Here is a 13,776-nt window from a genome sequence, read left to right as displayed (position 1 = left end):
AACACAACCTGGGCGTGGTTTATTTATAAAAAGAGAAGTAACAAGGGCAGGAATGAAAATATGACACAGCAGCTGTGTGCAGCAGAGAAACTACAACTTCTTCTGCATGGAGTTCTGTAGAGACAACAGGACCAGTTGCACATATATATCCCAGGCTGGGATAGTAAGTTGTGTTGAGGAGGGAAATGGTGAAGCATGTGGTTGATTAAACGAGGCCTCCCGTCTGTTGCTGAAACACGTCAATTGCATCATCATCCTCCATTTCCAACTGTTAAGAGAAAAAGAAGATATATGAACATGAGTTGCATGACTTTGACAAGCCTATGCTACATGCTATACAAAGTTGGTCTGCGTGTTGTGGATTTATGTTTTAAGATAATTTGGCTTTATTAGGGAAAAAAGTGTAAAGTGACAGGAGATATACTGTATACAGAGCAACAGGTGCACATGTTGTGTCAGACTGTTGGTGCTGTTGCATGCTATGAGAACCAAGGTGGAGAGTATGCTGCTATACAAACTCAAATTTGTTGTTTGCATAGGCAAAATGGCTCCAAGGCAGCCAAAATAAAACACTGTATTTGACTTTGATCACCACAGTGTGCATATGATGCCATCACATGCAAGCTGTGTCTACTCCAGCCAAGTAAAATCAGCAATCGGCATCTTTTTAAAGGTCTAGTGTGTAGGTTTTAGGGGGATATATTGGCAGTGGCCTTGGTCCGATTACAAACGAACTCTGGTGCAGTTCGTTTGTAGTGAGAACGTGTTCTGACCTGGATCTGAATCAACTGCAGTCACGTGACACATTGTTTGGGTTAAACATGAGCATGTTACAGTCCTGGAGGATTATTAATGTGCACCTCCTCCTGCACTGCCTTAATATGCACATTCAGCACATCCAGTGCATCAAAACATTGTTTTCTAGTTGGAGCCGCGCCTCGTTTTCAAACTGTATGGTTTGACTAAAATGAACAATGACAGCAATATAGTCCACGATGAGCAGCGCTAAAATCAACCTGTGTAGTTGTCCCTCCATTGTGACATTAGAAAGTGTCACATTTATCTTTTATTAACATTTGTTTACTTCCTGGATTTTTCCTACATGGAAATTCTGATCAATCAAGAGCAGCTTTCTCTCACAGGAATTTGATCTGGTCCACTTGTAAATGCTGCCGTGAGAACATGAACCAACTCTAGGCAATTATTCACCTTTGTAACAAAATTAGTCCCTGATTCGGACCAAAGCAAGACAACTCTAGGTCTGAAAGCACTCTTAGACACTGCTCCTTTAAACTGTCATGATCGAGTTTGAGAACACGGCAAATAAAATGTAGTGTGGTGTGTTCTGACGGCCAGAGACATCAACATGCTCCCTATGTCAGCGTGTCCCCAACTGTGATAATGCAATACCTGGTATGTGTCTGGTTTCATTCCTACCACAGACTGCTCTCTGTCCTATAATTTTATCAAGACTTGGTCAGACACTGGACAGATTTTAAGTTGTGTGTGCACATTGCACTGTAATTACTTCATTTCCATCATGTATTTAAAGGGCAGCTCCATTTTTTCGAGGGTTTGAGGTTTTATATCCTTATGTATCCTAATCCAAAAATTCAAATTTCTGTCAAAGTATGTATTTTTTAGTGATAAAATATTTTTTTACCAAGCCCTTAAAACTTCCACACGTAACCTCACATAGATTTCTGCATATCATTGCTACATATATACCCATGCACTGACAATGCACTATCATGTCACGTTAGTTCTGTTCTGAAAGTCACACAATAACAAAAATAAACTAACCGAATAAGTCGGCAGCAGAGCAGTAACTCCCATGTGCAGTGAGGTAAAATTACTGTTTCTGTCAATGGAGTCTGGTGGCTTTGAAGAGGTTGATATAATGGCTTCAGTTCCCCATCAGAAAGGGTTGTCTGATGGCAAGGTAATGCAGTAAAATAATTTCAGTATTGCATACAATCAAACTGATGTTAATGTTTTTTAGGTGGTCCTTTCTTTAGGGAGGCTACAATACGTTTTGCTGCTCCCCCCATCCACAGTACATAGACTCCCTTGACGAATACAGTAATTTTAGCTTGCAGAATACAAAGAGTTGCCTGTCTGCCTGTCTAGATCGGTAAGTTAGGTTGTGTTCTTGTGTTACTTTCAGAACTGAGCTAACGTGGCATGCAGTAGTAGGCTACATTGCTTAGCTTCTGTACCCCGGTACTCCTGTCTGCTTCTCTAAATTGGGAGCGTGCAGACTGCATCGACTGTTGGTAATACACTGACCAAATGCAGTATTATATTGAATCTCAGTGTGTCTTTATCTGGTTAAATAAAAGTTTAATACTAATAAAAGAGCACTATGTTCCACCTCCAAGCTCAATTCTTCCAAGCTAACTCTTTCCTCACTCTCTATGCTTGCACTGTTATCGAGGGTGTGACCTGCATCACTGTTTTTTGCTAACGGCTGAATGGGTTTCTATTTGGAAAAACATGGAAAATACGCAGATGAACCCGCCCTTTAACACATCAGCACCAGTAATGTGAGGACATATGAAAGAATGTCTAAAGTATGCACGCCTTACTTGACAATCATTGCACAAATGCATCAGCACAAGTGATGGCACGTGGAAGTGCATGAAGCATGCTTGAGCCTGCTATAAACGCCAGGCAACAGGGTGCCCGGTGGATGTGTATCTTTTAAGCGTACTGCTCGGCCTGTTTTGGGTGGTTACACTCACGGTCTCAAGGCTTCACACTCACCTGTGATGGCGTGTCTTTCTCATTTATTGGCTGTCCGTCAAACATGAACCTGATATGCCTCATTTCCAGTCCCTGGAGAGACACACGCATAAAATGTTGTAAATCAAAGACTCTTGTTATTCTTTCCATAAATTGTAAAACAGACAGAGCTAATCAGTGATTTTCACCAGCTCTTTGAACATTTCACAGCCTGACAGAGGGAATTAAGGACAGTGAGAACTCATATGTTCAAGGGAGCAGCTGTGTTTTGCTTTCAGCTTCAGCAAGGATTCTCATGTGGTTTAAGTGGTGGTGACAACATTCTTACAATGACTGTCGTGAGCACTTTCTAAATGTTTTAATCTGTGAGCCTGATGTAAAATTCAGATGATGCAGATGATGCGAGATTCATTAAACAAAAAGCACAGTTGAGGACCCTGCATGTTATCTTTCTAACACAAAAGACTACATGATGATTTCACTACCGACGTAGAGATTCCACTGTGAGGACATAAAAACATCAAACCACCATTTTGTCCTTTGTTCTTACTATGGCTGAGTGGGTCTCAACAATCAGTGGGTTAGCACAAACCATTAGTAAGCACTACTTTTCCGACTACTACTAACAGTATATAAAAACATTCAGAGGAGACTGAGGTTGGTTGGCTATAACGGTTGGTTGACACACAGCTATTTTCTGGTTCTTTGAAGGTCACAGAAACAAAAATGGGACATAAAAATGTTTGCTTTCTTGACATGCACTCATCTACTGTGTTAAAACATCTGAAAGTCACTAACTTCTCAAGTCAAGTCCATTAAAACTTTATGTGTCCCTGGAAAGGCAATTGGTTGTTCAGCAGTGACAACAGTAAAAAACCCCACAGTCAAACAAGTACAAAATAAATCAGAAGCAATGTTTACCAGGCAGGGTTGGTTGGTCAAATAAAATTACTGTTTTTTGTTGGAGTTCAGCAGTGAAATGGCGAGGTCAGAGTAACATTTCAGGGGTCAAACAAGAACACAAAGCAGACTAAATTGTTATTTGACCCTAAACAGAGAATAGAAATTGGCTGAGTGACCATGGGAGACAAAGAAAGATATGGCCGCCCAGAGAGGAGTGTCTTTGTAGTCACTGCTCGACAGGTGAGGTAGAAACAGAAATGTACTTCCTCCTCCACTTTAAAAAATTCTCCTCAGTCAGAGATTTCCATTTTGGAGAAATAACCAAAAATATTTCTAACTTCCTGACATTAACCCTGCAACAGAAACCGGCAGTTCTCCTGGGTGAAGGGGCAACAGCTCCTTTGGCAGCTAAATAAGTGTCTATCTTTCTATTATATTGTATAGTAATCAAAATGGACTGCAGTAGTGTAATACAGAACCTGAACGTGACACCTGTACATTAAATATGTATATACTGTATAATGTAAGAATGTATGTAACATGTAAAATATGATTACTTTTTATTTTTACTTTTTAATTTATTTACTCATTCTTATTTTATTTAATTACTGTTTTTATTTTTGTTCATTTAAATATTTTATTAATGAAATACTTTGGCAATAACATATCTTTGTTCATGCCAATAAAGCTATTTGAATTAAATTAAATTAAATTAAATTAAATTAAATCAAATTAAATTAAATTAATGGCTTAGTGGTAGAGCAGGCACCCCATGTACAAGGCTGTTGCTGCGGCGGCCCGGGCTCGACTCCAGCCTGTGGCCCTTTGCTGCATGTCACCCCCCCCCTTCATACTTGTCTGTCCTATCAATTAAAGGCTAAAAATGCCCCAAAAAATACCTTTAAAAAAATTAAATTAAATTAAATTAAATTGCATTAAATTAAATTAAATTAATTTAATTAAACTCAATTAAGTTAAATTAAATTAAATGAAAATTGAAATGAACTGTATTTAATTGATATTTCAAAGCATGTGTTGATTTGTTTATTGGTTATTCTACACAGGATTGTTGGTTATTGTTTGTAAACACACTTGCAGTATGTGAAAGTTAAAGCCAACCCCGCTATACTCTTGTTTGGCGTTTAGCCTCACAATATTGTTTTAGGCGCTATACCTCTTGGATGCCTGCTGCTTACAGTCTGGAACCTTAACGTAAACATAAATGCCCCAAACACAGAAAATGAGAATAAGAAAAAACAGGAAGAGGGTAGAGGTGGAGAAAAAGCATCACCACACACTGCTAGTGGGGCATAAATGATGATTGAGAGAGATTACTGTATGACTACATTGTTTTTTAAAAAATATCCTGCATAGTATATCTGCTGAAGTTTGAATGTCATTGAAAATACTGAGCTATACCGTCTCATGCAGTGAAACACAAACAAAGGAATAATAAAAAAAACCCATCTGGTTCTCAAAGATGAGCTGCATGACAAACATGCGTCTTTTGCCCTGCTGGCAGTCAACTAACAGACAACACTGAGTATCATTCTTCCAGAGAGCTGAACCCTCATTTGACTTTCAGATAAAGACGAATGTCAGAGGTTGTGTTTTATTAGATGTTCTCCTAACTTTTCAGTATAGCTACATAAGAATGTAAAAGTTATCAAACATCAGGATTGTTTTTGTAGCCATGCAATCACAGTTGCAATCAAGAAGATTACAATTTAAAGAACTGAACTGGCGCTCATCCCGGTGTTAACTGATAATTAGAATAAGTCAGCATTCCTGCATCCCATTATGGCGAGCAGCACGGCGAAGGACACCTTCAGAAGTGATTTACTGCTGATGGAGAAGATCAGACATCTTTAGTGATTAACATCTGGAGTCGCAGATGGACAAGCAGATAAGGAGGTTTGGTTTGGGGGAAGATGAGAGAAAGGTAAAGCTTAGAGCTGCGTGCAGCTATTCAGGGAAGATTTGCATTGGCTCTGTCGCCCTGACTGCATTCGAGCAGGAAGAGAAAGAGCTGCAGAGCGGAGCTGGAGCACGGCCAATAACCTATGAACAATAACTCTTTCAGGAAAAAATGGCTGAAAACACAACCATGATGAATAAGTCTTTAATAAGGATCATCTGGCTTTTATTTTAGGTTTGACCTTTCAGCGTACTGCAGTGTCTCTAGATGGCTTGTATATGATTGTATGTGCGGTGTATGATTCCCCCAACATACTGAACTGTGACCTCACTGTTAAATGAATATTTGCAGTCAACTTAATTTTTCTCGTTATTTAAAAACCACAGTTAAAACATCTTGACCACACAATTCACATAAGTGAGACTTGTAAATTGCCCACTTGTTTGCTTGAGGTTTACGCTGCATTATTCACATGGCTGTAACACAAAAGCTCAAATCACCAGTCACTACGTGCATGAGTGATAAGCATGAAAAGGCTCTTACCATAGCTTTTTTGTCTTCAAACAAGAGTAAACGTGCTTACTTCAATGATGTTGCTTTAAACCATTATGTAATTCCAATAATTATTTCCATATGCAGTTTCACCTCTTCTTCTAAAAGAGACTACTACAGGCAGGGCTTGACGCTAACTTTTTTCCCAAGGAGCACATGTGCTCCTAAGTTGAAAAAGTAAGGAGCACACAAAGAACTTTAGGGGCACAATGTAAATTGATCAAATAATATGTTTTCCGTAATAAACGTGATGCAAATAGACATTTACAAGCAAAATTATTTAATGAATTTGTATACAAAATGTACAGAAAGGTAAAATCATCAAGTTTTGAAAAAGTATTGCAATTTAATTTTGTCTTTAATGTTATTATCTTATATATATTATCTTTGCAATATGATTATCTTATATAATGTTATTACTATCCTAAAACATTCTCCAGGTTCTCTGAAACTCTGCAGGACTTATTTCCACCCTGCTCAGCAGCGGTACTGTGGCGAACGGTCCCTAACTGCGGGGAGAACGGAGCAGGCTTCCCCGGAGGTCCGCCGCTTTTCCCGGTCCCTCTTCTCTGCCACACTTTGACTTATTCCCACCCAGCCGACAGTCTGGCCGTGAAGAACGGTCACTAACTGCGGGGAGAATGGAGCAGGCTTCCCAGGAGGTCTGCCGCTTAACCCAGTCCGTCTCCTCCACACTTTGACTTATTTCCACGCTGCCGACAGTGGGACTTATATTCATTGTGCCGACAGTGGCTTGGAAAACAGCCCATAACCGTGTCATACGGGGAAGAGGGAAGGTGGCTGGAGTTCCTCCAACATTTGAGGTTGCATTATCATATTTTTTTTTGACAAAAATATAGGCTGCTTTGGCTGATTTTTTTATGTGCACATGTGCCCCTAAATATTTTCTACAGTTCGCACACACCTATTTTTAGTCGCAAATGAGTGAAACGCTCGCACTGTTGAGCGCTGAAAGGTCTCTGCTACAGTATGCCAAAAATATTCCACTCTGATAAACTTTTTAAGGGGAGACTCTAGAGGTAAAAACATTCATAAAACATTCATGCGCTGCTTAGTTTTGAGATTTTGTGGCTATTTTGCTTCAATAACATGTCTTCATTCAGACTAGTGGAAAGAAAACATCCAAAATACACATTCAGGTGTTTATTTTAGTTCAGATTTCTGTTCTAGAAATGTATGCATATAACACATGTTTAATTAGATGATGTCTAATATACATATTTAAACAGAATATATGTCTTAATATAAGTAATCAACTGGGGAAGTTTCATGGGGATATCTTTTATACCCTTTTCCTACCGAAATTAGCAGAAAACCACTAACTGGAAAACAGGTTAGGTAACAGTAGAAAGCAGCATAGAGGCCAATTAAATGTTACAGTGGTTACTTCTTTTATATATATATATATATATATATATATATATATATATATATATGGGTAACGTATTCAGACTCTGTCTCAAACTCCATGCTGACTAAATTTTGAATGATGTTCAAGTGCTGCTTGGACAGAGGTGCACAGTATTTTGTGGTGGCCTGTTAGTGCGTTGTGTCGTTTAAAGGGCTAAAATTATGATGCCTTCAGGGCACCTGGTGGCTTTGTGGGTAGAGCAGGCATCCCATATACAAAGGCTATGTTCTTGCCACAGCAGCTGTGGGTTCAATCCCAGCCTGCGGGCTCCTGCTGCATGTCATCCCCTCTGTCTCTTCCCCTTTCATGTTTCAACTGTCCTATCCAATGAAAGCAAAAAAATAATATTTAAAATTGCGATGCCTTCCATTTGCACTAAGAAATTGGAATTTCAGAGTTCCAAGTTGGAAAATTTCAGCTGGAATGCCCCCTGAAATCAGATTTCCAACTCGGAAAGTCAAGGAAACCTCACCAACCCCATCCTCAAAATGCACCCATGCATAAACAGTAGTGAAAGCTGTAGTAAAATACAGTCTATTACCACACTTGTCTTGTTTGTGTCTCACTAAATCACCTTCTATCTGTGGACATGTTGCTCCAGTTTTTGAATGCACAAACTACCACAAAATGCACCATTATCGACTGGTATTACTAACAGTGGCTAACCTGGCGGGTCCATGTCATTGGTCCGACAGCCCATTGGTCCGACATCCCAGTAGTCTGATGGTCCGCGGTGCTGAACGGCTCCCGGCAGGCGTATTTCTACCTTGATGGTGCGCCATGACTGGCTCTGGGTCAGCTGGGAAAGGCTTAAGGCGAAGCAGGCTCACGGCTTATGTGTTTGTCACTTTCTTTTTCATTTTAACCCACACCATGATCTTTTCCTGACCCTAACCAAGTGTTTTTTGTGCCTAAACCTAACCAGACCTTAACCACAGGGCATCATGATGATTTCGGAATGGACTTCGGAACAATGGGTTTAATATGGTCGGAACAATGGGCTGTCGGACCAATGGGCAGTTCCCAACCTGGCTGGGTATTGCTAACTAACAATGGCTAACCTGGCAAGAACTGGTATTGCTAACAATGGCTAACCTGTTTAGAACTGGTATTGCTAACTAACAATGGCTAACCTGGCTAGAACTGGTATTGCTAACAATGGCTAACCTGGCTAGAACTGGTATTGCTAACTAACAATGGCTAACCTGGCAAGAACTGGTATTGCTAACAATGGCTAACCTGGCTAGGACTGGTATTGCTAACAATGGCTAACCTGGCTAGAACTGGTATTGCTAACTAACAATGGCTAACCTGGCTAGAACTGGTATTGCTAACAATGGCTAACCTGGCTAGAACTGGTATTGCTAACTAACAATGGCTAACCTGGCTAATACTGGTATTGCTAACAATGGCTAACCTGGCTAGAACTGGTATTGCTAACAACACCTTTGTTTTCCAACTTGTTTTACTGGATCAACTCAGGTGTGATGTCATTCCTGGCTCCGACATCCGAAGTAAATAGAACGCAGAATCAGCACATTTACCCAGTTGTCGTATTTCCATCACTGCCAGTCATAACAGATAAATACCCATCACTCCTGCTGAGTCATTTGTCATGGGAGTGAATGGTGATTATAACCTTTCCCATTAAATTTTATACACCACAGTTTCTAGTTTTGTTCGTTATCATGTTCTTAAGGTTTTCACTGAGGGGTTTTCTCATTGATTCCGGATATAATATTTCATTAGTTTGTTGACAGTATTTTCTTTATGGAGTGATAAAAAGAGATATCCCAATATCCCCTCTGTAAAAACCAATTTTACAAAACTGATCAAGAACTTGGCTTTATTCAATGTTCTAATATTTGTTCTAGAAATGTATGGGAATGGGAAGTGTCATGGTGATATCAATATCTAAAAGTTTAACTTCTGACATGTCAATGGAAAACATGTAATGTTATTAAAAACTTTAATAATGGCTGCATTACACTGAGGCGTGCCAATTCAGGACCCCAGTGTTGTGCATACTGGCTCACTGGTATTGCTGACTGGGACACTTGAATCAAAGGGAGTCACTGATATTAGTAACACTGTGCTTTTTTGACAAGTCGCAATGTTGGGCAATGTTCAGTGAAAACGGCCAGTTATGAGACAGCAGGAGTTATGTCAAGCATTTACAGGAGGTAGGCCTACTGTAGATGTTGTTCCAAAAATCCAACTGAGTGGATGTATCACATGCAGTGGGTGTGAGTGATAGTGGAGGTGCTGCACCTTTCTCACTCCTGGAAACATCCTGAACAGCACAGACGATACAGTCTAAAAACTAGAGTGCCATTTACAAGGAAATTCAGGAACTGTTTTCTACCTAAAATTCAACATTGCTCATGTAATTAAGTGGTGGTTGGTGTCCTCAACTTAAGGCTTAACTGCGTAATAATAAAGGACAAAGAGCTTGGAAGATATTTTACTGCTGTGATATGCTTACTTTTTGACTGTTAACATTTTTTAGGGGCTGATGCTAAGCTAAATAGTACCAGCTAAACTGTTCTTTGGATCATTCATTTGATTACAGATTAATCTTTAATTACCAAGTGGCAGTGACCAGTTAATGGCCTCTACACGTTATGATAGTTGAAAGGCTGTATGTGGTGACGATTGCGATGCAGTAACTGTACATTTGTTACCACTGGGGTGATGTGTGCTGATACCTGTCTCTCGCAGTAGGCCTTCATGAGTTTGCTGAGCTGCGTGTGTCTCTTGATCTTGAACTGTATGACAGACCGATCCTGACCAACTACCTTCAGGTTTATGTGTTCATTGCTTTCTGTCTTGACTGTTTCCTGAAGGATGACATCAGAGAGAACAAACAGTTAGCACAGCCATGCAGGGAACCAGAGCTGATTAATCAGATTTTATTAATGACAACATTACCTGGTTACAGGTAATTCACACAGGTAGTTCACACATGGAAACAACTATATGCTTATCAGTTTTAGACCATTAGTTCGGACTCTTGTAGCTCATGACGGGCAACTGCCATTATTTCTGAAATTTCAAATAAGTTAACTGGTTAAAGTGGAGAGCTACAGGTTACTCCACCTCTAATGTGTCATTAAGGTAAGTAGGGCAATGTGATAATAAATACTGGGAGACAGAGATTTAAAATCCAGTTTGCTATAGACTTTCCACCCTGGCAGATATCCATCCCTTTATTACCTCTGGTTGGCACATGGCTAAGAAGGAAGACAATATTACTGAATATCAGAGCTGCGTTGATTAGTCAATTAATTGCTTAGTCGATCAACAGAAAATTAATCAGAAAATTTTTTGATAATTTAATAATTATTATAGTATTTTTTTAAGCAAAAAAAAGCCAAACATTTGCTTATTTCATGCTAGTTAAATGTGAGAATCTGATGTTTTTCCTTTGTCATACTTGACAATAAACTGAATGGCTTTGTATATTTGGACTGTTGATTGGATTAAACATACAATTTAACTTTGACACTTTGAGCACGTTTGACTATTTTCTGGTAAAACAAACAATGGGCAGATTAATCAAGGATGAAAATAATAATTAGTTGCAGCCCTGCTGAATATACAAGATTTTTGCATCTGTTTGATGAAGTAATTTATTAGGCAAAATCAGACATTACCGTATGGCATGGGTAGCTATATATAGGGCTCCTCAAATTAATTTCTAGGAAGTGTATTTTAGTTAACTTTAAAGTCTTTTCTGGGGCATATTTTCCCTTTCTTTATATTCTGCTTCAGTGTCTTCAAATTCAAATCAGTGCAAGTTGGCCAAAGCCCTTATAAAAGTAGAGATACAGCTATATAAAAAAAAGTACTATAGTTTTCGTGGTAAATAGGCTGTGTACAAACTTTCTCCCATTTACACAAATGAACACACAAGCTATTAACACACACTCTCCCTTACCTCCCTTACCTAGCACATTTGGGGCCTAGGCTTTATGTTTGATTTTTTGATAGTAAAAAAATAAAATAAAATAATGAAATAAAATAAAATAAAATAAACTGCATCTCAATGCAAAAAGTTTATCTTATCCGCAGAGTGACAGCTGACAGTGAGGCTATTTTTACACTCTGATTTCATCACTGTAGCTCAGAATAACACGAGACACCTGTATGATGATGAAATAAAAAGAAAGCACACATTGGTAACTGGCCTTGTTATAAATGCACCATTTGAATCGGATAGACCTCACCAGTCATTAACTACTTTCCCACTCTTTACTTCTGCCACAGAAACAGGTTACTTAATTGTTTTTATGTGACATCTATCTTAGGTCATATACAATAATGCCTCCACATACTTTAAGCCCTGGCCCTCCTGAATTATTTCTAGTGTTTCTACATCTTCTTATTCTGATGTAAGATCACAGGCTATTGTTTAAATTTCACTCTGATAAACAGGACTTTTTATTGTCCCATAAACAGAACTTTGCTGCAGATAATTAGTGTCACCGTTTCATCTTATAAGTTCATTCATAGTTCAAATGATATTACCAGCCCCGCCTCTTTCACGTGAACGCGCTCGTGGCTGGATTGTAAAACCCAGGGTTGACTGAATTACTTGATAACCAGCTTCATGATACTGGTTAACCAGACAGTCATTGTTAGAGTTAGTGAAGATAACCAAAGAAGTGCTGGATATGTTGAACTGACTTCAAAACACAGGCCTCAGCTGGTTGTTGTGTGTGATCAAGCAGAAAACAATTTGCGCGCCTGTGGATGCGCGTTCACTTCACAAACCTTCAGGCGTGTCAAACCAGGTGTGTGTAAAAGTTGAATTTTAGATCTCAACTTTATGATGTTAAAAAAAGAACGTGTAAATTTAAGTTTTTCTCCCATGAGCCCCTGCGCCACAGAGCCAGTGACATAAACTGCCATTTAAATGTGGAGACACTCACCTTTGGTTTCTCATCAGCCATACTCACTCTTCAGACGCTTCTCTACCCAGCCACACTAAAGATACGGGTGCGCGCACGTGCTCGCCCCCGATTAAAATACTCGAAGAACGTGCGCGTTCATGCGACTGTGCGCGCCCACATCGCCAGGCTCTGAATGGCTACAGGTAACCACGAGAGTAAAAGCGCAGTCTGGGCATGGGCGGGAGAGTCCTATTGCGCGTTACAGGGACACGAGGCACCACGTGCACGCGCACAGCATGTTTACCCTCTTGTTGTGAAATTTGTTGAGGTTTAGAAATCCCACAACATGCAGCTTATCTTACTGCTAACCTCAGTGTTGTTTGGTTCAGTCATCATCACCAAACAGTGAATTACACATCCTGGGAGTGTAGTGTTTGCACTTTTTCTTTTCCCCTTTTTTAACCCTATAAATGCCAGCGGCCATCTTGTTTTCCTGTCTGTTGACAAAGGTGCACTAAAACTGAACTAAAGGAATATTTTTACATAAAAGTATGTAAAGTCTTATCAGAATCTAATAAAAATGTTTGTATGTTTGCATTTGGATACCAGAAGGAACATAGTTTGATAATGCATTGCTTCCCTCCCCTATATGAGTCCAGTTGCCTGGAACATAAGAGGTCTTGATTACAGGTGTTAATGCATTTATTAACAGTTCAATTTTTAGTTATCAATCTGTGTGTTGGGAAAAACAAACAAAAACTTACATAAACATCAAGCTGATAACTATGTACAAACAGTTCAAATTACAGACTGAGCATAGAACTCGGATGGGAAATAAACAAAAAACAAACTAAAAATAAAAAACAAATAAAAAGGGTCAGAGGTCTAATCAGAAAATATATAAAAGTTTTTGTAAATATGCAAAGCTTGTTTGATTTTTATGCATTTCAGTGCTTTCTTAAAAATTACCAACTTAATCAAGATGAAGGAAAAGTGGTCTGGCATTAATATATGGATACATTGTTTAGCCGTAATAATCAAGCTGTTGTAAATCATTTCCCTTTTTTTATCCTCCATTAGCACTACAAATTAGGCACTTAAGAGTCCTTTTCTGATATTCTCTTTTTTAAACAATGCCAAAAAACATTATATAATAACATGAAAAAAAAAATGTTCTAAAGTTTCAATCTCAGTATCAAAGTTGTTTTCATCAATGTTAAATCTTTGTCTTAGAAACTTATTGTAAGGTTAAATATCATTTATCATTTTCAAATGAGTTTCTTTAGCTTTCGGTGAAAGAGAGATAGTGTGGTATTTGGTCCTTATTATAA

General features: G+C 38.9%; 1 protein-coding gene across 1 annotated transcript; it reads right to left on the bottom strand.

The window, feature by feature from the left end:
- Nucleotides 1-144: 144 nt before the first annotated feature.
- LOC117267995 (small ubiquitin-related modifier 2-like) lies at nucleotides 145-12,629 on the bottom strand. The gene is made up of 4 exons (XM_033644096.2): nucleotides 12,485-12,629; nucleotides 10,259-10,390; nucleotides 2,767-2,838; nucleotides 145-268 (listed from the first exon to the last, which is right to left on the bottom strand). The coding sequence occupies exons 1-4, from the start codon at nucleotides 12,503-12,505 to the stop codon at nucleotides 206-208; spliced, it is 288 nt and encodes a 95-aa protein (XP_033499987.1). The 5' UTR covers nucleotides 12,506-12,629; the 3' UTR covers nucleotides 145-205.
- Between the last annotated feature and the right edge of the window lie 1,147 nt (nucleotides 12,630-13,776).

Source organism: Epinephelus lanceolatus, chromosome 18, assembly GCF_041903045.1.
Source record: "Epinephelus lanceolatus isolate andai-2023 chromosome 18, ASM4190304v1, whole genome shotgun sequence".
In the NCBI taxonomy this organism is placed as follows: Eukaryota; Metazoa; Chordata; class Actinopteri; order Perciformes; family Serranidae; genus Epinephelus; species Epinephelus lanceolatus.
The sequence above is the reverse complement of the archived record's forward strand: the minus strand, read 5'-3'. Positions and strand labels throughout refer to the sequence as shown.